Below are 26,548 nucleotides of genomic sequence, written 5' to 3'. Positions count from 1 at the left end.
GGACAAACAATCAGTAGATTTGGTTTCCAGTACCATCTCTATGCTGACGACACCCAATTATATACCTCTTCTCCTGTTATCACGCCGACCTTTTTAGAAAACACCAGTGATTGTCTTACCGCTGTCTCTAACATCATGTTCTCCCTCTATCTGAAACTGAACCTGTCAAAAACTGAACTCCTCGTGTTCTCTCCCTCTACAAACCTACCTTTGCCCGACATTGCCATCTCTGTGTGCGGTTCCACCATTACTCCAAAGCAACATGCCCGCTGCCTTGGAGTCATCCTTGATTCCGAGCTTTCATTCACCCCCCACATCCGATCACTGGCTCGCTCTTCTTATCTGCATCTCAAAAACATTTCCAGAATTCGCCCTTTTCTTACTTTCGACTCTGCAAAAACTCTTACTGTCTCACTTATTCATTCTCGTCTGGACTATTGTAACTCTCTACTAATTGGCCTACCTTTTACCAGACTCTCCCCGCTCCAATCTGTCCTGAATGCTGCTGCCAGGATCATATTCCTCGCCAACCGTTACACCGATGCCTCTACCTTGTGCCAGTCATTACACTGGCTACCCATCCAATCCAGAATCCAGTACAAAACTACTACCCTCATCCACAAAGCACTCCATGGCTCAGCACCACCCTACATCTCCTCTCTGGTCTCAGTCTACCAACCTACCCGTGCCCTCCGCTCTGCTAATGACCTCAGGTTAGCATCCTCAATAATCAGAACCTCCCACTCCCGTCTCCAAGACTTTACACGTGCGGCGCCGATTCTTTGGAATGCACTACCTAGGTTAATACAATTAATCCCCAATCCCCACAGTTTTAAGCGTGCACTAAAAACTCATTTGTTCAGATTGGCCTACCGCCTCAACGCATTAACCTAATTATCCCTGTGTGGCCTATTAATAAAAAACAACAACATAATCACGTTCCTCCATCATGTTCTCATACACTTTATGCAGTTAATAGCCTCTGTATCTGTACTGTTACATACTTAGGCAGTTAACTGGTTCATGCAGCTTTACATGAACACCCGAGCCTTACACTATGGCTGGTCCAAATAACTAAAGCAATTGTTACCATCCACCTCTCGTGTCTCCCCTTTTCCTCATAGTTTGTAAGCTTGCGAGCAGGGCCCTCATTCCTCCTGGTATCTGTTTTGAACTGTGATTTCTGTTATGCTGTAATGTCTGTTGTCTGTATAAGTCCCCTCTATAAGTTGTAAAGCGCTGCGGAATATGTTGGCGCTATATAAATAAAATTATTATTATTATTATTATTATTAATTGGTAGTTGGCTCTCAAGCCTGAACAGCTTGGAGTAGGACAACCGACATTTATAAAAAGCATCATGTGATTAAAATACAACTTGCCTAATAATTCTGCACACAGTGTATGAACACAAGTTGATTTTACATTAGAAATATATAGGAATAGTCTTTCAAACATTTTTTGATTATTTTTTTCAGGCATCTTTTAGAGCAAACCAAGACCCTCTCCAAAACTCCAAAACGCTGTGTGTATATACCCTTACATTTCATAGTGAACATGTTTACATATTCTTTTCATACAGTGAACAATTTTATCATGACTAACTCCCTTTAGTTATTACCTACCAATGATATCTGTAGGAATTCCCTCCTCATACAGCTCGTTCACAGTAGGATAGAACTCTTCATCTTCTTTTAGGTCTTCAGTTTTCATGTCACACGAATATTTAACCTAAGTCATAACATATGGAACAGATAATGTGCAATCAGTTGGGTTTGCTTTTACTGCATTACTATGCATTTTATGCATGTTTTTACACCACATCTAGGAGGAGATTACAAAAAGAATGGAAAGTAGAATCATTCCGGTATACTTCCCCTTCCTTTTATAATCCAATCCTGCAATTGGCTTCACAAACTGTATAAGGCACCACATATGAAGCACTTCAATACCTAATGTCAGAAGTATATATTTCCCTTTCTCCCACTCTATCCCCATGCCCAGACAACAGCAAAGAAAATGACAACACTAAACTGATAGTGGTTCAAAAGGGTCAAAATACTTTGTCCGACTATTCTTCTACTAAATCTGCAGAGCGAATGTCCCCTATCATAATATGGCAGGACCACAAATGTGTAGTCAAGGAGGGTCATTAATAACCCCTTCACCAAGTCTGTTTTCAACTACATGACAAGGTCAAATTTTACAATTCTGACCAGTGTCACTTTATGTGGTAATAATTGTGGAATGCTTCAATGGATCCCACTAATTCTAAAAACTGTTTTCTCGATACATATTGTACTTCATGATTGTTGTAAAATTTCTTTGATATGACTTGCTTTTACTTGTGAAAAAAAATTGGAAATTTTCAATCTTTTCATTTACAGGTGCTTCTCACAAAATTACAACATCTTCAAAAATTAATTTATTTCAGTTCTTCGATACAAAAAGTGAAACTCATATATTAAATAGAGTAATTACAAACAGTGATCTATTTCAAGTATCTATTTCTGTTAATGTTGATGATTATGGCTTACAGCCAATGAAAACCCAAAAGTCATTATCTCAGTAAATTAGAATACTTTATAACACCAGCTTGAAAAATGATTTTAAAATCCAAAATGTTTTCCTACTGAAATGTATGTTCAGTAAATGCTCTCAATACTTGGTCAGGGCTCTTTTTGCATCAATTACTGCATCAAAGTGGTGTGGTATAGAGGCGATCAGACTGTGGCACTGCTGAGGTGTTAAGAAGCCCAGGTTGCTTTAATAGCAGCCTTCAGCTCGTCTGCATTGTTGGATCTGGTGTCTGTCATCTTTCTCTTGACAATGGGGATAAGGTGAGGCGAGTTTTCTGGCCAATCAAGCACAGTGATACTGTTTATAAACCAGGTATTGGTACTTTTGGCAGTATGGACAGGTGCCAAGTTATGATGGAAAATGAAATTTCCATCTACAAAAAGCTTGTCGGCAGAGGGAAGCATGAAGTGCTCAAAAATTTCCTGGTAGACGACTGCGCTGACTTTGGTTTTGATAGAACACAGTGAACCTATACCAGCAGATGACATGGCTCCCCAAACCATCACTAATTGTGGAAACTTCAGACTAGACCTCAAGCAGCTTGAATTGTGTGAATCTCCACTCTTCCTCCAGACTCTGGGACCTTTCCAAATGAAATGCAAAATTTACTTTCATCTGAAAACAACACCTTGGACCACTGAGCAACAGTCCAGTTCTTTTTCTTCATGGCACAGGTAAGAAGCTTCTGGCGTTGTCTATTGGTCATGAGTGGGTTGACACAAGGAATACGACACTTGTAGCCCATGACCTGGATACGTCTGTGTGTGGTGGCTCTTGAAGCAATGACTTCAGCAGCAGTCCATTCCTTGTGAATCTCCCTCAAAATTTTGAATGGCCTTTTCTTAACAATCCTTTCAAGGCTGCGATTATCCCGGTTGCTTGTGCACCTTTTTCTACCACACTTTTTCCTTTCAGTCAACTTTCCATTAGTATGCTTGGATACAGCATTCTGTGATCAGCCAGCTTTTTTAGCAATGAATTTGTGGCCTACCCTCCTTGTGAAGCGTGTCAATGACTGCCTTTTGGACATCTGTCAAGTCAGCAGTCTTCCCCATGATTGTGGAGCCTACTGAAACAGACTAAGGGACCTTTTGAAAGGCTTAGATAGCTTAGAAAGCCTTTGCAGGTGTTTTTTGTTAATTATTCAAATTTACTGAGATAATGACTTTTGGGTTTTCATTGGCTGTAAGCTATAATCATCAACATTAACAGAAATAATACTTGAAATAGATCACTCTGTTTGTAATGACTCTATACAATATTTGAGTTTCACTTTTTGTATTGAATAACTGAAATGAATTAACTTTTTGAAGATATTTTAATTGTGTGAGAAGCACCTGTATATGCCCCTGAGTTATACAACATAAAATAGTTAATAAATAACATTTAAGACATCAGAATAATTTTTTAAACATAATTTTTTTGTTAGGAAGTTAGAAGGGTTATAAGTTGACCAGCGATTTCTCATTTTTCCAACAAAATTTACAAAACCAAATTTTTTAGGGACCACATCACATGTGAAGTGATTTTGAGGATCCTATAACACAGAAAATACCCAAAAGTAACACCATTCTAAAAACTGCACCACTTAAGGTGCTTAAGGGTATGTGCACACGTTGCGGATTTCTTGCAGAAAATTCCTGAAGAAAACCGGAAATTTTCTGCAAGAAATCCGCATTTTTTTTTTTGCGTTTTTTTTCCGTTTTTTTCGCTTTTTTTAGCATTCTGCAAGCGTAATTAGCTTGCAGAATGCTAAAGTTTTCCCTGCGATCTGTAGCATCGCTTGGAAAACTGACTGACAGGTTGGTCACACTTGTCAAACATAGCGTTTGACAAGTGTGACCAACTTTTTACTATAGATGCTGCCTATGCAGCATCTATAGTAAAAGATAGAATGTTTAAAAATAATAAAAAAAATAAAAAAATGCTTATACTCACCCAGACATCTCACCGGCGTCCGTTCCGTATAGCTGGTCTGTGCGCACAGGACCTCCCGTGACGTCACGGTCACGTGAGCGGTCACATGACCGCTCACGACCAATCACAGGACAGTGACGTCATTCGGCGAGGTCCTTCAGCGCACACCAGGTACAGAAACCGAACGGCAGCGTGCGAGGAGGCGGCAAGACATCGAGGGTGAGTATAGGACTGTTTATTATTTTATTTCTTATTTTTTGACCACTTATATGGTGCCCAGTGCGTGGAGGAGAGTCTCCTCTCCTCCACCCTGGGTACCAACCGCATAAAAATGCGGAATACCCTGTAAATAATAGGAGGCTTATGTAAGCGTTTTTTTTCGCGTTTTTATCACGTTCTTATAGCGAAAAAACGCGAAAAAAACGCTAACAATCCTGAACGTGTGCACATGGCCTAAGACCACGTTCAAGAAGTTTATTAACTCTTCAGGTTTATCACAGGGATTTTTGCAATGTGGAAGGAAAAATTGAACATTTAACTTTTTTTCATACAAATTTACATTTAGACCAATTTTATTTTTATTTTCACAAGGGTAACATGAGAAAATGGAACTCAAAATTGTTGTGCAATTTCTCCTCAGTATGCAGATACCTCATATGTGGGGTATATGCAGGAATCATGTCGCATTTGGAGAGCCTATGATGTGACTAAACAGTGGAAACCCCCCACAAGTGACCTCATTTTGGAAACTAGACCCCTCAAGGAGTTTATCTAGACATGTGTTGAGGTCCAGGAACCACTGGGTGCACAAAAATGCAAAAATATTGTTTTAGCCCCAATTTTTTTTTTCATTTTCACAAAAATAGCAGGAGAAATGGACCCAAGAATTTGTTGTTCAATTTCTCCTAAGTAAACAAGTACCCCAATTTGTGGTCGAAAACTACTTTTGGGGCTCAGTGCAAAGCTCAGATGGGAAGATACGTCATATTAGAGTTCAGATTTTGCTGGAATGAGGGTGCCATGTTACATTTGCAGAACCCTTGATGGTGCAGATCAGCATAAACCCCCCCCAAATGTGACCTTATTTTACAAACTACACCCCGCCAATTTATTGATCTAGAGGGGCAGTGATCATATTTACACATGTGCTGCACAGAATTTTATACTATTGGGTGGTGAAGAGAGAATAATTAATTCTTACCACTAAAATGTTGTTTTAGCCCAACGTTTTTCATTTTTACAAGGGCTAATATTTCTCGTGAGTACACCAATACCCTACATGTAGTCAGGAACTACTTTTAAGGCACAAAGCAAAACTCAGAAGGGAAGGAGCGCCATATAATAGTGCAGATTTTACTGTTACGGTTTGTGGGTGCCATGACCCACTGGGAGAGCCCCTGAGGTGACAGTACAGCAGAACCCCTCATAAATGACTCCATTTTCCAAACTACACCAGATTTTCCTAGAATAGTTTGCGGACTCCATATACAGAGCCACTAAGTGCTAGAAGAGCAGAATCCTTCCTCCAGTGACCCCATTTTGGAAAGTATACCCCTTTTGGAATTTATCTGTAGGTGTAGTAACAATTTTTAGTCCATTGGTGTTTTCCAAAATCAACGAGCAGTGAATGGTGCCGAGTAAATTGCAAACTGCTGTTGTAGTCCCCAGTACGTTATGCCCAGCTTGTGCTTCTGGAGACATGAACCCATAAACTGGACGAGCTCTCATTGCTACAGAAATGGCAAAAAGTTTGGGCACACTGGGGCTCAGAAGGAAAAGAGGTGTTTGGATTTGGGAGAGCAGATTTTGCTAAATTTCTTTTGGAGGGGCGAGGAGACATTTCTCTTTTCTAGGGCCTTTGTACTACCAGTAACATGGAAGACCCCTATATTTCTGCTAACAGATGACAAACCTGAGTGGGGACTTACTTGATTGATTTGAAGATTTTGTCAGGAACATTTTACATAACATTTGAGAACACATTGATCTGGCGCTCTACGCTGAGCACTTACTTTGGGGTTTCCATCTAAATCTCTCAGTGACGTGATTCAGATAAAAGCCCCGAGGGATTCATTCACTATAGTAAGGCAGCTGAGTTACTCTGGCCCCTGTTTGGCCTTTGCTCAGCGGTGACCTTCTTTTTAGAAGTGCAAAACACTTTGGCCGACCAAACTTTTATGCACGCTTGAAAAGACACTGCCGGATCATAGGACAGACAACATCCAAAGTGACTCCATATGCCTCATTATAGGGAATCTTCTGTCAAGGGTTCCTATTGAATCATGTATTGCCGAGATTTACATGGAAACCCCTATGCAAGGACTGAAAGCAGAATAAATGTGCACCAAGCCTTACTGCAATCTTTGGAAGGCAGATTGAACAAATCAACGGCAGATGAAGAATTGGTTTTATTTTTAACGCCCTTTCTCATGCAGTGTAAGTGATTAGACAACTATTATTCGGGTCGGTGCGATTCCAGTGATATACCAGATTTATATAGCTTTTCTGTTCGGCTGCTGTCACAAACTAAAACACACTTTATATTTTTTTGCAAAAACAAGATTTTGCATAGCCATTTTGAGAGCAATAATTTTACAAATTTCTGCCAACAGAGTCATGTGAGGGCTTGTTTTTTTTCAGGACGAGTTGACTTTTTTATTGGTACCATTTTCTGTTACATAACATTTTGTTTTCTATTACGATTTTTGGGAGGCAGAATGAACAAAAAACAGCACTTCAGGAATTGTTTGTTTTTCTTTTCTGTGGATGATAAACTCCTTTTCAAAACCATCCCATTCGTGACCGAGCTTGTGGAACTCTGAGTAGGAATGCTACACTCTCTGCTTCTTGGTCTGCCATTGCTTTGAAAACATGAACCAGTCTTGGATTGGAGATCTGGACAAGTACTTGGGGTCAGGAGTGCTGGGAGAGAGCATTAGTTTCCATTCATCCTGCTCGACCTCCGGCTTCTGCATCTACCTGGCTTGCTGGCTGCATACTGGACGTACGCTGACATCTTTGATAAAAAAGGAGGCTGAGACGCTACCACCTCATAGGCCGTATGACTGTCCTATCGACCTTCTACGAGGCACTTCCCATTCATGAGGCTGAATCTATTCCCTGTTGCTGGCTGAGACCCATGCCATGTCTGAGTATATTGAAGAGAATCTTGCCCATGGATTTATCTGGAAATCTTCCTCCCCTGCTGGAGCAGGTTTTTTTTTTTTTTTTTCGTGTAGAGAAAGGAAGGTTATCTGCGACCCTGTATTGATTACAGGGGCCTCACCCAAATTACTAACAAGAATAAATACCCCCTGCCCCTCATCATGTTTGATCAACTTAAAGGTTTAAGAGTTTTCACAAAGCTCAACCTTCACGGGGCATACACCCTGATCCCAATGTGTCAAGGAGATGAATGGAAGTCGACCCTCAACACCTGAGATGGCCATTACTTGCATTCTTTTGTTTTAAGATCCACTCCATCAGGCTCTTCCATCCGCTTTCCCTTAGAGTAGAGGTCGTATACCGTATCCCAGGCTTACCCACCCAGTTCCTTGACCAGTGTTCTGCCTGGCTGCCACACTTCATGTCCTCAGAATTACCAAACCTTATCCTGAGAGATCTCAACATCCCCATTACCAGCCCCACCTCACCATTTGCAGCTTCAATCTCTAACCACTTCTCTTGGCCTCTCACAGCTTTCAACATCTGAGACCCTGTTGACCACCATCTCCTACTCTATGCTCCACTCAATTGGCATAAAGGAAATTGCTCTCTCCTGGTTCTATTCCTATCTTTCTGATTGCCCCCCTTAACTGTATGATTTCCTTAATCCACTTTTTCTCCTCTTTCTCTCACACTATTGGGGTCCCTCGGGGTTCAGTCCTTGGCCCTTTTCTCTTCTCTCTCTACACAGTACCAATTAGTCAGACCACCAGCAAACTTGGCTTTCAGCACCATCTTTATGTGGATGATACACAACTATATACTTCATCCTCTAACCGTAATCCAGCTGTACTACAGAATACCAGTGATTGTCTGTACGCAGTCTCCATCATGTCTGCTCTCTATCTGAAACTCAACCTTTCCCAAACTGAATAACTTCTGCTCCCGTCGTCTAAAACCTCCCTAAATCTGACATCCCCCTCTCCGTGTGTGCACGCAATAACGCCTAGGCAGCACCTCTGTGCGAAAGCAGGTACAATCCTCCATACATTATCCATTGTCTATTCCCTGCTTGTTAATCCAGCAGATCAGCCAACCTATGGATTCTTAACCCAGTGGGAGGAATATTTGGGCATTTCTCTTTTTCCCGATCAAAGGGTTATGGTAATGTCCTTGGCTCATAAATATTTAAGAAGCTCATATCTGAAAAAATCGAATTATAAAAAGGGTCCATATGGTGTAGGGTTCCATCTAAATTAAATATTTGACTCCATTGATCTTGTGTGTTGGAGATGTAGATGTCATGAGGACAATTTTTCCAGATCTTTTTGTCCTGCCCAGTTCTACAATCCTTCTAGACTGATGTGAAAAACATGATTAGACTAGTAACTGGGTCCTGAACTGTTTCTGCTTCAGCTTTGCGAGACTTCTGCTTCCTCCTATAAACGTTCACTCTCAAGATTTCTGGTGATGGCTAGTAGTTCTATTTTGGAAGACAACAAATCCACTGAGTATGTCCTTCTGGATTTTTAAGGTTAAGGACTTAATGTAAATGAAGGATCTGAAGGCTTCTCTTTACAACAGCTATGATAAAATGATGCCTTTTACAAAACATGGTATTACTGGATGGAGTTTCAATGCTCCAGAGAATATTGAAACTTAGACCACCCCATGCACACTACAGCCTCTAAAGCACAAAAAGCATGACTGGAACAGCCAGTGGTGGGGCGTCCGGAGATCATACATGGACCAACTGTGGCCTCTTTAATGACCGGAGATCAAACACATGATATGTAAAGCATTTTTGGCTCTATCTACCTGATCATCCTGTAGGACCTTCTGATTTTCATCTTGATAATCCTCAAAATATAGTAGATGATGACACTCTATTTCCTCATTACTGGATTCAACTGTAGAAGACACACATGGTGACTGAATACATTATTTCTATAGGATCATCAGGTGAAGGAGATTTCTCTACCATTTTACATACAAAAACATTTTTTTAATAGAAAATATCAGGATTGGATCCAAACAGAATTTTTAAGCTAGCCACACACAGATGCATTAGATGAGCTGAGACATTCATTTTGACAGGTAATAATAATAATAATAATAATTTTATTTATATAGCGCCAACATATTCCGCAGCGCTTTACAAATTATAGAGGGGACTGGTACAGACAATAGACATTACAGCATAACAGAAATCACAGTTCAAAATAGATACCAGGAGGAATGAGGGCCCTGCTCGCAAGCTTACAAACTATGAGGAAAAGGGGAGACACGAGAGGTGGATGGTAACAATTGCTTTAGTTATTTGGACCAGCCATAGTGTAAGGCTCGGGTGTTCATGTAAAGCTGCATGAACCAGTTAACTGCCTAACTATGTAGCAGTACAGACACAGAGGGCTATTAACTGCATAAAGTGTATGAGAACATGATACGAGACACCTGATTATTTTTCTTTTTTTTTTTTTTTTTTTTTTATGATAGGCCACACAGGGATCGTTAGGTTAATGCATTGAGGCGGTAGGCCAATCTGAACAAATGAGTTTTTAGGGCACGCTTAAAACTGTGGGGATTGGGGATTAATTGTATTAACCTAGGTAGAGCATTCCAAAGAATCAGCGCAGCACGTGTAAAGTCTTGGAAACGGGAGTGGGAGGTTCTGATTATTGAGGATGCTAACCTGAGGTCATTAGCGGAGTGGAGGGCACGGGTAGGGTGGTAGACTGAGACCAGAGAGGATATGTGGGGTGGTGCTGAGCCATGGAGTGCTTTGTGGATGAGGGTAGTAGTTTTGTACTGGATTCTGGAGTGGATGGGTAGCCAATGTAATGACTGGCACAGGGTACAGGCATCGGTGTAACGGTTGGTGAGGAATATGATCCTGGCTGCAGAATTCAGGACAGATTGGAGCGGGGAGAGTTTGGTAAGAGGGAGGCCGATTAGTAGAGAGTTACAATAGTCCAGACGAGAATGAATAAGTGAAACAGTAAGAGTTTTTGCAGAGTCGAAAGTAAGAAAAGGGCGAATTCTAGAAATGTTTTTGAGATGCATATAAGAAGAGCGAGCCAGTGATCGGATGTGGGGCGTGAATGAAAGCTCGGAATCAAGGATGACCGCAAGGCAGCGGGCATGTTGCTTTGGAGTAATGGTGGAACCGCACACGGAGATGGCAATGTCAGGCAAAGGTAGGTTAGTAGAGGGAGAGAACACGAGGAGTTCAGTTTTTGACAGGTTCAGTTTCAGATAGAGGGAGGACATGATGTTAGAGACAGCGGTAAGACAATCACTGGTGTTTTCTAAAAAGGTCGGCGTGATAACAGGAGAAGAGGTGTATAATTGGGTGTCATCAGCATAGAGATGGTACTGGAAACCAAATCTACTGTTTGTCCAATAGGGGCAGTATACAAAGAGAAGAGGAGGGGGCCTAGGACTGATCCTTGAGGAACCCCAACAGTAAGGGGAAGGTGAGAGGAGGAGGAACCAGCAAAAGATACAGTGAAGGATCGGTCAGAGAGATAGGAGGAGAACCAGGAGAGAACGGTGTCCTTGATGCCGATGGAGCGGAGCATATTGAGGAGGAGCTGATGATCTACAGTATCGAATGCTGCGGAGAGATCCAAGAGAATTAGCATGGAGTAGTGACCATTAGATTTAGCTGTTGGTAGGTCATTAGAGACTTTAGTGAGGGCAGTTTCAGTAGAGTGTAAAGAGCGGAAACCAGATTGAAGAGGGTCGAGAAGAGAGTTATCTGACAGATAGCGGGTAAGACGGGAGTGGACCAGGCATTCGAGGAGTTTAGAGATTAAGGGAAGATTAGAGACAGGTCTATAATTAGCGGCACAGTTTTGGTCAAGGGATGGTTTATTAAGTAATGGATGTATGATGGCATGCTTAAATGAGGAGGGAAAAATACCGGAAGTGAGAGAAAGGTTGAATATTTTTGTTAGGTGAGAGGTGACAGCCGGGGAAAGGGACTGGAGGAGATGTGACAGAACGGGGTCACTGCTGCAAGTGGTTGGGCGAGAAGATGCAAGGAGCCCGACTACTTCTTCTTCTGTAACTGGCTCAAAGTCAGAGAGTGAACTAGATGCAGTGGGGGAGGGAGGACAGTGCATGGTATGAAGAGATTGGGAGATGATTTCCTGTCGAATGTGGTCAATTTTTTCTTTGAAGTAATTGGCCAGATCGTCAGTGCAGAGATCCATGGTTGGGGCCTGCTCTCTTGGGTTGTGTAGGGACTGGAAAGTGTCAAAGAGACGTTTAGGGTTATTTGACAGTGAGGTGATGAGGGTGTTGAAATAGGTTTGTTTGGAGAGGTGAAGGGCAGAGTTGTATGTTTTTAGCATGAACTTATAATGGATGAAATCTTCGGGTGGATTAGATTTTCTCCACAGACGATCGGCGCACCTGGAGCACCGCTGCAGGAAACGTGTTTGCAGCGTGTGCCATGGTTGTCGCCGTCTGTGCTGAGTTGTTCTATGTATAGGAGGTACAGATATATCCAGGGCACTTTGCAGGGTTTCATTGTAATGCTTCAGAGCAGAATCAGGACATGAGATGGAGGAGATTGGGGCCAATGAGGACTGCAGTTCTTCATAAGTTTCTGGGTATTAATGGCCTGTATGTTTCTATAAGTGTGGAAAGTGGGGGTGGCCTGAGCGGGATGGCAGTTCTTGATGGAGAATGAAAGAAGGTTGTGGTCAGAGAGCGGGAGAGGGGAGTTTGTGAACTCGTCCACTGAGCAAAGCCGGGAGAAGACCAAGTCAAGGGAGTTTCCATCTTCATGCGTTGGAGAGTTAGTATGCTGCGAGAGGCCGAAAGAGGAGGTTAGAGATAAAAGGTGAGAAGCAGATGGGGAGAGGGGAGAAGCAATGGGGATGTTGAAATCACCCATGATAAGGGTGGGGTGTCACAGGAGAGAAAGTGTGGAAGTCAGGTGGCAAAGTGATCCAGGAACTGATGAGAGGGGCCGGGAGGACGATACACCACCGCCACTCGCATGGAAAAGGGGACGTAGAGTCTGACAGCATGGACCTCAAAGGAAGGGAATACAAGTGAGGGTACTTGGGGGATAATTTGAAAGGTACATTTTGGTGAAAGGAGCAGACCAACGCCTCCACCTGCTCTGTTGTCTGATCTTGAGGTATGAGAAAAGTGTAGTCCACCATATGAAAGAGCAGCAGCAGCAGCGGTGGTGTCTGACTGCTGGATCCAGGTTTCAGTAAGAGCCAGGAGATAAAGAGAGTTAGAAAGTAAGAAGTCATGAATGAAGGAGAGTTTATTACACACAGAGCGAGAATTCCAAAGGGCACAATTGAAAGAGACAGAAGGCATGCATGGAATATTAATAAGGTTAGAGGGGTTTCTGAGTGTAGCAATTGGGAGGTTTGACTGGCTATAACAAGGGGGGCCGGGGTTGGGAGAGATGTCTCCAGCAACTAGGAGAAGGAGGATAGAAAGAGTGAGCAGATGGTTAAGCGATTTGTGACAGCGTCTCTTGTGTTAGATGGTGGGACTGAATGGATCAGCGCTGTTAAGCAATGTGAACAGAGCATGAGTGCTATACATAGGAGAGGCAAGGACAGAGGGGCCGATATGGATGGAGTGTAGAGAGTTAATGCAAGGGCGGTGAAAGTGTGTGAATGCGGCAGCCAGGATATAGATTATACAAATACATATGGTGAGTATTTGTTCTGTTTCAAATGAATAGGGAATAGATTTAGTTTTTCTTACCTGTCTCCTGCCCTGTCTAACTGCCATGTTATAACTGCCGAGAACTTAGAAAAAAGTACTTTGAATAAATGTACACAAATAATAGTGCACGAATGCACCCCTGCACAAATGCATCCCCAAAGTATGTCTACATTTATAGAAGGCTAGCTGTCATGATCTCTGCAGGCAGAGATCATAGCAAGCCTATAGAGGGACAAGCTCTCGGAAGATGGAACTATACTGACCATGAACTAAGCCTGCCGCGCAACTAGAAATAGCCAGGTAGCATTTCCTATTTATCGCTAGATGCCCAGCTCTGGCCTAAGACCTAAATAGCTAGCAGAGGGAAATATAAGACCTGGCTCACCTCTAGAGAAATATTCCAAAGAAGACAGTAGCCCCCCACATATAATGACGGTGAGTTCAGATGAAACTACAAACGCAGCAGGAAAATAGTCTTAGCAAATTTGAGGTCCGCTTACTAGATAGCAGAAGACAGATAGTATACTTTCATGGTCAGCAGAAAAACACTAACAAAACACCATCCAGAGATTACCTTAAACTCTGGCATTAACTCATAACGCCAGAGTAGCAATCCCTGATCAACGAGAGCTTTCCAGACACAGTAACAAAACTTCAGCTGTGAACTGGAACAAATAGGCAAAACAAAACATGGACAAAAGTCCAACTTATCTAGTAGTTGTCTAGAAGCAGGAACAAGCACTGAGAGGCATCAGATAACATTGTTGACCGGCAAGAAACCACCAGAGAAATGAGCTTAAATAGCGACACCCACTACTGATGGAACCAGGTGAAACAGGAAAGAGGATGACAAGTCCAATTCCACAAGCGGCCACCGGGGGAGCCCAGAATCCAAATTCACAACAGTACCCCCCCCTCAAGGAGGGGGCACCGAACCCTCACCAGATCCACCAGGGCGACCAGGATGAGCCCTATGGAAGGCACGAACAAGATCAGAAGCATGAACATCAGATGCATTGACCCAAGAATTATCCTCCTGGCCGTAACCCTTCCAGTTGACCAGATACTGGAGTTTCCGTCTGGAAACACGAGAGTCCAAAATTTTCTCCACAACGTACTCCAACTCACCCTCAACCAACACCGGAGCAGGAGGCTCAACTGAAGGTACAACAGGTACCTCATACCTGCGCAATAACGACCGATGAAAAACGTTATGAATGGAAAAGGACGCAGGGAGGTCCAAACGGAAAGAAACAGGATTAAGAATCTCCAATATTCTATAAGGGCCGATGAACCGAGGTTTAAACTTAGGAGAAGAGACCCTCATAGGGACAAAACGAGAAGACAACCACACTAAATCTCCAACACAAAGCCGAGAACCAACACGACGATGACGGTTGGCAAAACGCTGAGTCTTCTCCTGGGACAACTTCAAATTGTCCATAACCTGCCCCCAGATGTGATGCAATCTCTCCACCACCGCATCCACTCCAGGACAATCCGAGGATTCCACCTGACCGGAGGAAAATCGAGGGTGAAACCCCGAATTACAGAAAAACGGGGACACCAAGGTGGAAGAACTGGCCCGATTATTGAGGGCGAACTCTGCCAATGGCAAAAAAGCAACCCAATCATCCTGGTCAGCAGAGACAAAACACCTCAGATATGTCTCAAGGGTCTGATTAGTCCGCTCGGTCTGGCCATTAGTCTGAGGGTGAAAAGCAGATGAAAAAGACAAATCTATGCCCATCCTAGCACAGAATGCCCGCCAAAATCTAGACACAAATTGGGTACCTCTGTCAGAAACAATATTCTCAGGAATACCGTGCAATCGGACAACATTCTGAAAAAACAGAGGAACCAACTCAGAAGAAGAAGGCAACTTGGGCAGAGGAACCAAATGGACCATTTTAGAGAAACGGTCACAGACCACCCAGATGACAGACATCTTCTGGGAAACAGGCAGATCTGAAATAAAATCCATCGAGATGTGTGTCCAAGGCCTCTTAGGAATAGGCAAGGGCAACAGCAGTCCGCTAGCCCGAGAACTACAAGACTTGGCCCGAGCACAAACGTCACATGACTGCACAAAGACTCGCACATCTCGTGACAGGGAAGGCCACCAGAAGGATCTTGCCACCAAATCCCTGGTACCAAAAATTCCGGGATGACCTGCCAATGCAGAAGAATGTACCTCAGAGATGACTCTGCTGGTCCAATCATCCGGAACAAACAGTCTATCAGGCGGACAACGATCCGGTCTATCCGCCTGAAACTCTTGCAAGGACCGCCGCAGATCAGGAGAAACGGCCGACAAAATTACTCCCTCCCTAAGGATACCTGTGGGTTCAGAATTACCAGGAGAGTCCGGGTCAAAACTCCTAGAAAGGGCATCTGCCTTAACATTCTTAGAACCCGGTAGGTATGACACCACAAAATTAAAGCGAGAAAAAAATAAAGACCAGCGCGCCTGTCTAGGATTCAGGCGTCTGGCAGTCTCAAGATAAATCAAATTTTTGTGGTCAGTCAATACCACCACCTGATGCCTAGCCCCCTCGAGCCAATGGCGCCACTCCTCAAACGCCCACTTCATGGCCAAAAGCTCCCGATTCCCAACATCATAATTCCGCTCTGCGGGCGAAAATTTGCGAGAAAAGAAGGCACAAGGCCTAATGACGGAGCAGTCGGAACCTTTCTGCGACAACACTGCCCCAGCTCCGATCTCCGAAGCGTCAACCTCAACCTGAAAAGGCAGATTCACATCAGGCTGACGCAACACAGGGGCAGAGGCAAAACGGCGCTTAAGCTCCTGAAAGGCCTCTACAGCATGAGGGGACCAATTAGCAACATCAGCGCCTTGTCTGGTCAAATCAGTCAGTGGTTTAACGACATCCGAAAAACCAGCAATAAATCGGCGGTAAAAGTTGGCAAAGCCCAAAAATCTCTGAAGACCCTTAAGAGAGGAGGGCTGAGTCCAGTCACAAATAGCTTGCACCTTGACGGGATCCATCTCAATGGAAGAGGGAGAAAAAATATACCCCAAAAAGGAAATTTTCTGGACCCCAAAAACGCACTTAGACCCCTTCACACATAAAGAATTAGACCGCAGAACCTGAAAAACTCTCCTGACCTGCTGGACATGAGAGTCCCAGTCATCAGAAAAAATCAGAATATCATCCAGATATATTATCATAAATTTATCCAGAAAATCGCGGAAAATATCATGCATAAAAGACTGGAAAACTGAAGGGGCATTAGAAAGACCAAAAGGCATGACCAAATACTCAAAGTGGCCCTCGGGCGTATTAAATGCGGTCTTCCACTCATCCCCCTGCCTGATCCGCACCAAATTATACGCCCCACGAAGATCAATTTTAGAGAACCACTTAGCACCCTCTATACGAGCAAACAAATCAGTAAGCAATGGCAATGGGTATTGATACTTAACAGTGATCTTATTCAGAAGCCGATAATCAATACATGGTCTCAAAGAGCCGTCTTTTTTTGAGACAAAGAAAAACCCAGCTCCCAAGGGAGAAGAAGATGGACGAATATGTCCCTTTTCCAAAGACTCCTTTATATATTCCCGCATAGCAGCATGTTCCGGCACAGACAAATTAAACAAACGACCCTTTGGATATTTACAACCCGGTATCAAATCTATGGCACAATCGCACTCACGGTGCGGAGGTAACGACCCAAGCTTGGGTTCGTCAAAGACGTCTTGATAATCAGAGAGGAACTCAGGGACTTCAGAGGGAATGGACGACGAAATAGAAACCAAAGGTACGTCCCCATGAATACCCTTACATCCCCAGCTCAACACAGACATTGCTCTCCAGTCCAAGACTGGGTTGTGAGACTGCAACCATGGCAATCCCAGTACCAAATCGTCATGTAAATTATACAGCACCAGGAAACGAATAATCTCCTGGTGATCCGGATTGATACGCATGGTTACTTGTGTCCAGTATTGTGGTTTATTATTAGCCAATGGGGTGGAGTCAATCCCCTTCAGAGGAATAAGAGTCTCCAAAGGCTCTAAATTAAAACCACAACGATTGGCAAAGGACCAATCCATAAGACTCAGAGCGGCGCCAGAGTCAACATAGGCGTCCGTGGCAATGGATGACAAAGAGCAAATCAGGGTTACAGACAAAATAAACTTAGACTGAATGGTGCCAATGGAAACAGACTTATCAAGCTTCTTTGTACGCCTAGAGCATGCTGATATAACATGAGTAGAATCCCCACAATAGAAACACAATCCATTCTTCCGTCTAAAATTCTGTCGCTCGCTCCTGGACAGAATTCTATCACACTGCATACTTTCTGGCGTCTTTTCCATAGACACCGCCAGATGGTGCACCGGTTTGCGCTCCCGCAGACGCCTATCAATCTGAATAGCCATTGTCATGGACTCATTCAGACCTGCAGGCAAAGGGAACCCCACCATAACATCCTTAACGGCATCAGAGAGACCTTCTCTGAAAGTTGCCGCCAAGGCGCACTCATTCCACTGAGTAAGCACAGACCATTTACGGAATTTTTGGCAGAAAACTTCAGCTTCGTCTTGCCCCTGAGATAGTGCCATCAAAGTTTTTTCTGCCTGAAGTTCCAAATGAGGTTCCTCATAAAGCAAGCCCAAGGCCAGAAAAAACGCATCCACCTCGCGTAACGCAGGATCCCCTGCTGGCAATGAGAAGGCCCAATCTTGAGGGTCACCCCTGAGCAAGGAAATCACAATCCTAACCTGCTGAGCAGGGTCTCCAGCTGAACGAGACTTCAGGGACAAATAAAGCTTACAATTATTTCGGAAATTCTGGAAGCTAGCTCTATTCCCTGTGAAGAACTCCGGCAAAGGAATTCTCGGCTCAGATACCGGAGCATGTACCACAAAATCTTGTAAATTTTGTACTTTCGTGATGAGATTATTCAAACCCGCAGTTATACTCTGGAGATCCATTATTGTCAGGTGCACACAGAGCATACAGAGATTAGGAGGAGAGAGAGAAAAAAGACTGCAGCAAGGCAGACTGGAGGAAAAAAAAAAAAAAATTCCAGCAGACTTCTTATAACTCTCCTTTCTCAACCTGGGTCTTTAACACTTTATTGGCCGGTCAAACTGTCATGATCTCTGCAGGCAGAGATCATAGCAAGCCTATAGAGGGACAAGCTCTCGGAAGATGGAACTATACTGACCATGAACTAAGCCTGCCGCGCAACTAGAAATAGCCAGGTAGCATTTCCTATTTATCGCTAGATGCCCAGCTCTGGCCTAAGACCTAAATAGCTAGCAGAGGGAAATATAAGACCTGGCTCACCTCTAGAGAAATATTCCAAAGAAGACAGTAGCCCCCCACATATAATGACGGTGAGTTCAGATGAAACTACAAACGCAGCAGGAAAATAGTCTTAGCAAATTTGAGGTCCGCTTACTAGATAGCAGAAGACAGATAGTATACTTTCATGGTCAGCAGAAAAACACTAACAAAACACCATCCAGAGATTACCTTAAACTCTGGCATTAACTCATAACGCCAGAGTAGCAATCCCTGATCAACGAGAGCTTTCCAGACACAGTAACAAAACTTCAGCTGTGAACTGGAACAAATAGGCAAAACAAAACATGGACAAAAGTCCAACTTATCTAGTAGTTGTCTAGAAGCAGGAACAAGCACTGAGAGGCATCAGATAACATTGTTGACCGGCAAGAAACCACCAGAGAAATGAGCTTAAATAGCGACACCCACTACTGATGGAACCAGGTGAAACAGGAAAGAGGATGACAAGTCCAATTCCACAAGCGGCCACCGGGGGAGCCCAGAATCCAAATTCACAACAGCTAGCTCTTAGATCTCACTTTTTTTTTCCCCCTCTCGTTACCAATCAATCTAACTCAGTTGAGACAGCAGGACACAATAAATGTAGTGATCAGATAAACAAATGTCCAGGTCTACATGGATCATAAACCGCTTTGAAACAGTTATGTGATCTCTCTGCATAAAGGACAAGCAGAAGTGAGTTAAATATCTATAAACAAAAACAATTGCATACTAAGATGGCTAACATACAGTACAGACCAAAAGTTTGGAAACACCTTCTCATTTAAAGATTTTTATGTATTTTCATGACTACGAAAATTATAAATTCACACTGAAGGCATCAAAACTATAATTTAACACATGTGGAATTATATACTTAACAAAAAAGTGTGAAACAACTGAAAATATGTCTTATATTCTAGGCTCTTCAAAGTAGCCACCTTTTGCTTTGATGACTGCTTTGCACACTCTTGGCATTTTCTTAATGAGCTTCAAGAGGTAGTCACCGGAAATGGTTTTCATTTCACAGGTGTGCCCTGTCAGGTTTAATAAGTGGGATTTCTTGCCTTATAAATGGGGTTGGGACCATCAGTTGTGTTGAGCAGAAGTCTGTTGGATACACAGCTGATAGTCCTACTGAATAGACTGTCAGAATTTGTATTATGGCAAGAAAAAAGCAGCTAAGCAAAGAAAAACGAGTGGCCATCATTACTTTAAGAAATGAAGGTCAGTCAGTCCGAAAAATTGGGAAAACTTTGAAAGTGTCCCCAAGTGCAGTTGTAAAAACCATCAAGTGCTACAAAGAAACTGGCTCACATGAGGACCGCCCCAGAAAAGGAAGACCAAGAGTCACCTCTGCTTCTGAGGATAAGTTTATCCGAGTCACCACCCTCAGAAATCGCAGGTTAACAGCAGCTCAGATTAGAGACCAGGTCAATGCCACACAGATTTCTAGCAGCAGACACATCTCTACAACAACTGTTAAGAGGAGACTTTGTGCTTGCAGGCCTTCATGGCAAAATAGCTGCTAGGTAACCACTGCTAAGGACAGGCAACAAGCAGGAGAGACATGTTTGGGCTAAAGAACACAAGGAATGGACATTAGACCAGTGGAAATCTGTCTGATGAGTCCAAATTTGAGATATTTGGTTCCAACCACCATGTCTTTGTGTGACGCAGAAAAGGTGAACGAATGGACTCTACATGCCTGGTTCCCAGCGTTCCCAGCGTAAAGCATGGAGGAGGAGGTGTGATGGTGTGAAGGTGATTTGCTGGTGACACTGTTAAGGATTTATTCAAAATTGAAGGCATACTGAACCAGCAAGGCTACCACAGCATCTTGCAGCGGCATGCTATTCCATCCCGTTTGCGTTTAGTTGGACCATCATTTATTTTTCAACAGGAAAATGACCCCAAACACACCTCCAGGCTGTGTAAGGGCTATTTGACCAAGATAGAGAGTGGTGGGGTAGTCACCAGACCTGAACCCAATCGAGATGGTTTGGGATGAGCTAGACTGCAGAGTGAAGGCAAAAGGGCGAACAAGTGCTAAGCATCTCTGGGAACTCCTTCAAGATTGTTGGAAGACCATTTCCGGTGACTACCTCTTGAAGCTCATCAAGAGAATGCCAAGAGTGTGCAAAGCAGTCATCAAAGCTAAAGGTGGCTACTTTGAAGAATCTAGAATATAAGACATATTTTCAGTTGTTTCACACTTTTTTGTTAAGTATATAATTCCACATGTGTTAATTCATAGTTTTGATGCCTTCAGTGTGAATTTACGATTTTCATAGTCATGAAAATACAGAAAAATCTTTAAATGAGAAGGTGTGTCCAAACTTTTGGTCTGTACTGTATATAGATATATGCAGGATTCAATGCCAAAGATAGAATGACTCAGATACCATTCAGGCTGCTTGCTGTCAGGGAATGGAGCAGTAGACATGCAGGATATTTCAGTTCAGAGAATGAATGATAAGGTAACCTGGTCATCTAATATTTGAGAGCAACGCAACTTTACCTCGATATCTGTTGAGATGAAGATAGATAGAGTGGCATGTAAAAGTTTGGGCACCCCTGGTCAAAGTTACTGTTATTGTGAGCAGTTAAGCAAGTTGAAGATGAAATTATCTCTAATAAAAGGCCTAAAGTTAAAGATAACATGTTTCCTTTGCATTTTAGACAAAATATATAATGTATTTTTTGGACTATAAGATGCACTGGAATGAAAGATGCACCCCAAATTTTGGGGTTGAAAATAGGAAAACAAAGATTTTTTTATAAGACTGGGGTCTTATAGTTTGAATTTAAGGTATATTACCTGGGTGCTGGTGGGGATGGAGTGGGTTCCTCAGGAAGCTGGCGGTGGCATTAGTGGAGCAATGCTGCGGGCCCGAAAATGCGGTAGATATAGTATATCTCATCTTCAGCTAAGCATTATAACTGGCTCAGTGATCATACTCAAAGAGTGGTAATAAATAGTTGCACATCCAGTTGGAAGAGTGTTTCAAGTGGGGTACCACAAGGCTCTGTCCTGGCCCCAGTGTTGTTTAACATTTTTACAAATGATCTAGATAAGGGAACTGAAGGTTAACTGATCAAATGATTGAGAAGGATCTAGATAAGCTTCAACAATGGGCAGTGACTAATAGAATGATATTTAACAAGGAGAAATGCAAGATGTGGGCAAAAACAATGAAAATTACATCCACAGAATTGGAGAAATAGAACTAAGCAACAGTACATGTGAAAAAGACTTGGGTATACTAATAGATCACAGACTGCACATAAGTCAACAGTGTGATGCAGCAGCAAAAAAGACAAACACAGTTCTAGGATGTATTAAGACAAGCATAATGTCTCGATAACATGAAGTAATTATCCCCCTCCACTCCTTATTGTTTAGGCCTCATCTGGAATACTGTGTCAGGTTCTGGACATGACATTTTTAAAAAAGACATTGAAAAACTGGAAATGCATATTCTGATATGGAATACCATATGAGAAAGAAGAATATTTAAATTTTTTTTATTTTATTTCATAAATAAGTAAATTCACATAAAGACAAGAAATTATAATGGGGGGGAGTGGTAAAATATCACCGGACCACAACGGGAGGTAGCAAGGCACAAAAACTCCAAAAGTTAATAAGTACAATCAACCCTCATCAATGCTGTGTAACAATGGGGTTGTGTAAGTAAAAAACACCGTCTACGCCCCAACTGAAGAATCTAGTGCGAAACTGAGCTCGTCGGGCACGGAAGACCAGTATTGGCACCCCACATCAGGCACGGCCTTCCCTGACTTATATCTGCACTACAGGTAATTAACCCTATATTGTTAAGCTGTTCCTTTCTTTCTGGTATTCTTGGGTGCATATAGTGAATTCACTTACCAGTTTATTAACAACTTTGGTTGTATTCTCTGGATTTTTTGTCCCACATTTGCCTTTACTTTTAGTAACTATCATTCAGGATATGTCAATAATTATCTCCTATATGTGCATACATATATATGGCTGTGCCACCAGTGTTTTTTACTTACACAACCCCCATTGTTACACAGCATTGATGAGGGTTGATTGTACTTATTAACTTTTGGAGTTTTTGTGCCTTGCTACCTCCCGTTTGTAGTCCGGTGGTATTTTACCCCTCCCCATTATAATTTCTTGTCTTTATGTGAATTATTTATTAAATAAAATTAAAATGTTTTAAATATTTCAAATTTTTTATCACTTCTTTCTCATATGGTATTCCATATCAGAATATGCATTTACTATTGTCGAAGTGACCTTAGCTGTAATTAATCAGGACTATGGGAATAATTGAAAAACTGGAGCAAGTTCAGAGAAGAGCTACCAGGATGGTGAGCGGACCGCAAACTATATCCTACAAGGAACAAGGTTAAAGGATCTGGAAATGTTCAGATTGCTAAAAAAGAAGGCTAAGAGAAGACTTAATAGCTGCCTACAAATATCTGCAGGGATGTCACAGTGTAGAGGGATCATCCTTATTCTCATTTGCACATGGAAACACGAGAAGCAATAGAATGAAACTGAAAGCGAAAAGATACAGATTAGCTATTAGAAAAAACTAATTGACAGTGAGGGTGATCAATGAGTGGAATAGGCTGCCACAAGAGGTGGCGACTTCTCCTTCAATGGAAGTCTTCAAATAGAGGCTGGACAGACATCTGTCTGAGCTGTTTTAGTGAATCCTGCATTGAGCAGAGGGTTGGACACAATGACCCTTGAGGTCCCTTCCAATGCTAACATTCTATGGTTCTATGATTCAATGAAGGTTTCAGACCTTAATTCCCTAATTAGCTTGTTAGGGTTATAACATGTTCACTACCATGAATAGGAAAGGCTAGGTGGTGTAAATTTCACTGTTTTATAAAAATGCAGCCTCCTCTAACCTTGTGCTAAAAAACAGCAACCATGGGTTTTTCTAATCAGCTGCCTAGCACTCTGAAAATGAAAATCGTGAAGGCTTGACTTCTAAAGACCTTCAGAAAGATTTATCAGACTTTGGAGTTGTGGTACATTGTTCTACTGTTCAGAGACACCTGCACAAATATGGCCTTCATGGAAGAGTCATCAGAAGAAAAACACTCTTGCGTCCACACCATAAAATTCAGAGTCAAAAGTATGCAAAAGCACATCTAAACAAGCCTGATGCATTTTGAAGAAAGTTCTGTGGACCAATGAGGTTAAATAGAACTCTTTGGCCACAATGAATCAAAGCTATGTATGGAGAAAAAAAAAATAAGAACTTCAGAAACAAGAACATCTAGACAACAATTAAGCATAAAAAACACAACTTCATGAGAAGCATGCCCATATAACAATGATGACAAAATGAGAAAAATTGAAACAAAATTAATGATGGGCCATATCGGATATACTATGGGATAATCGCTAACCGAAAATACATTACCATAGAAAACAAACGATCAAACACCCAAACTATATAATGAAAAGTAATATTTTATTAAATATACATACAACAAGGTATTCAGGAAAAGCCAGGGGGGGGGAGATTGAAAACACTCAGGTCACAATGTGCAACAAGAAACGGCCAGGGGTGCAGGCATGTGGACCATGCAAAAGTATAACTGATCAGTAACTAGGTTCCAAAAGAGGACTCCTAACAAGTGCCATAGCAGGAAAGTAGAAAATATAAGAATTACATTTCCTGTAGACAAAGTACACCATAGTCAATAGCTACTATACATGGAAAACATATATTTACCTGCAAGGCACAATAAATCACCACGGTCCACCGCGTGCACCCACCCCAACGCACGTTTCGGCGTATGAGCCTTTTTCAAGGGGTGATGGGTAAGGGAAAATAGAAACCTTAAAATAGCAAACGCCCGCCAATCACCGCTCAGAGTATCAGCTGAATATCGTCATAATAATCAAAGATATCCTGGAAAGGTGAAGTAGTAAAGACGAACATTGGAATCATCGTGACCATTCACATTCACCTGTGCCGCCATTAGCACATGTCCGAGTATCGCCGCCATAGTAGTATCCCGTCATCAGCTCTATTCAAATTGTAACCGCCCACCTATCGTGACGCGACTATCATCATAGCAAACCAGAACGCAAGGCAATGCCGGCGTCCCACGTGAACGGGGAAGAGGCCAATAGGCCTACCGATAGCCACCAATGCCCGCCCACCTCGGGTGACGCGTATGTCACCGAGGCAACCAGGGACGCCGAGCGGCGCCGGCGTCAATGAGCCGAGGGGGAGGAGACCAACCCAGTCGACAACATGCAAGACGCCGGAAGCCGGAAGCCGGACGGCGGACCAGGCGCCGCAGTGCGCACGCGTCAAGGTGGCAGGCAGTGGGGGCAGAGACATGACATCGGCAGCACAGGAATTGTGTAAGAAAAAGAAAAAGAAAAAGTCACCAACAAATAATTATCAATACTGTGAAGTAGCATAACTGTTCGCTTACATAGCACATATTCCAAGTAAAGTAGTATATTGCAAATAATCATGTTAGCATATACAGAAAAAAGAAGAACAACACAGTATGGATATACAAGATGGTAAAAAGTAAATCCAGATGTTATTGTGGTCATATAACACATACAACAAGTAACATAGTATGTTGCAGATAATCATGTTAACATATACAAAAAAGACAACACAGTATGGATATAGAAGATGGTAAGAAGTAGATCCAGGTGTTATTGTGGTCCCATATGTTCAATCGACGTGATGTCACATCCTTCCAGCATAAACCAAAGTATCCAGATATTATCAGCAATACAAAACTGAGAAGCCGAGAAGCGGATGATTGCTGAATAAAAAGATGTATAAAAGGTTAAAAACAACGAACCGCCTAACTATGCACAACACAGAGGAAAGAATATACAACATAGATTCAGGCCCGGAGAGAGAGGACTACCTCATAAGAAAGAAACAAAACTAATAGTCTCATTTAGCCCCTTGGGCTGGACAGTGTCCAAAGCCCAAATCCATCTCGTCTCGCAACGAGCCAATTTCTGGCTCAGATTACCACCACGAATTCCAGGAATGATAGTATCAATACCCCTAGCCCTAAACAGGGAGCTGTCACAATCATGGTGGAGTTTGAAATGGCGTGGTATCGTCCTGAGTGTGGTCACGTCATCATGGCTGGCCGCCTCCTGTATCCCCAGCACATGCTCACGCACCCGCACCTTCAATTGACGAGTAGTCATGCCGACATAAATGAGATTACAGGGGCACGTAGCAAAATACACCACATACCGTGAGGTGCATGTAATGCGCCTCCTGATCTCATATGTCCTAGTGCCAGCAGAATTAAAGAAGGTGCGGGTGCGCTCCACATTCGGGCAGGCGACGCACCGACCACAAGGAACACAGCCACACACAGGACGACCCCCATCAAGAAACGTAGATTTAATTTCACCCTGATAATGGCTGTGCACCAGGTGGTCTCTTAGATTGCGTGAATGTCTCACCGTGATACTAGGGACAGCGGGCAGTAATTGGTTTAGAACCGGATCAGTTTGCAAGATCGGCCATGCCTTTTGGAGACAACACCGCATCCGTGAAAATTGAGCGTGATAATTCGTGATGAACCTGATCTTTTGGTTACTCTTAGGGGTTTTGTTCTTATAAAGCAAAGATTGCCTAGTTGAGTGTAAAGCTCTATTATATGCTCTCTTTATGGAGCGTCCACTATAACCCCTTTCACGGAATCTCACGCTCAACTCATGGGCTTTACATTTAAAATCACTCTCGTCAGAACAAATCCTGCGAAGACGCAGGAATTGTCCGACCGGTATAGAGTTGATCAGAGGCTTAGGGTGGGCAGAGGAGGCATGCAGCAAC

At 42.7% G+C, this 26,548-nt stretch overlaps 1 protein-coding gene across 3 annotated transcripts in view; it reads right to left on the bottom strand.

The window, feature by feature from the left end:
- LOC143767153 (uncharacterized) overlaps positions 1–26,548 on the bottom strand; it is a 132,810-nt gene that overhangs the window by 55,621 nt on the left and 50,641 nt on the right. For 2 of the 3 annotated variants that reach the window (XM_077255201.1, XM_077255200.1), the window contains 2 exons: positions 9,481–9,572; positions 1,626–1,731 (listed from right to left, as the gene is read on the bottom strand). The exons of the other annotated variant lie outside the window; for it this stretch is intronic. In XM_077255201.1, coding sequence (XP_077111316.1) covers positions 1,626–1,731; positions 9,481–9,572 — 198 coding nt within the window. The remainder of the gene's footprint in view (positions 1–1,625; positions 1,732–9,480; positions 9,573–26,548) is intronic. 3 annotated transcript variants of the gene reach the window in all.

This window comes from Ranitomeya variabilis, chromosome 4 (assembly GCF_051348905.1).
Source record: "Ranitomeya variabilis isolate aRanVar5 chromosome 4, aRanVar5.hap1, whole genome shotgun sequence".
NCBI lineage: Eukaryota > Metazoa > Chordata > Amphibia > Anura > Dendrobatidae > Ranitomeya > Ranitomeya variabilis.
This window is presented reverse-complemented; position numbering and strand designations above follow the sequence as displayed.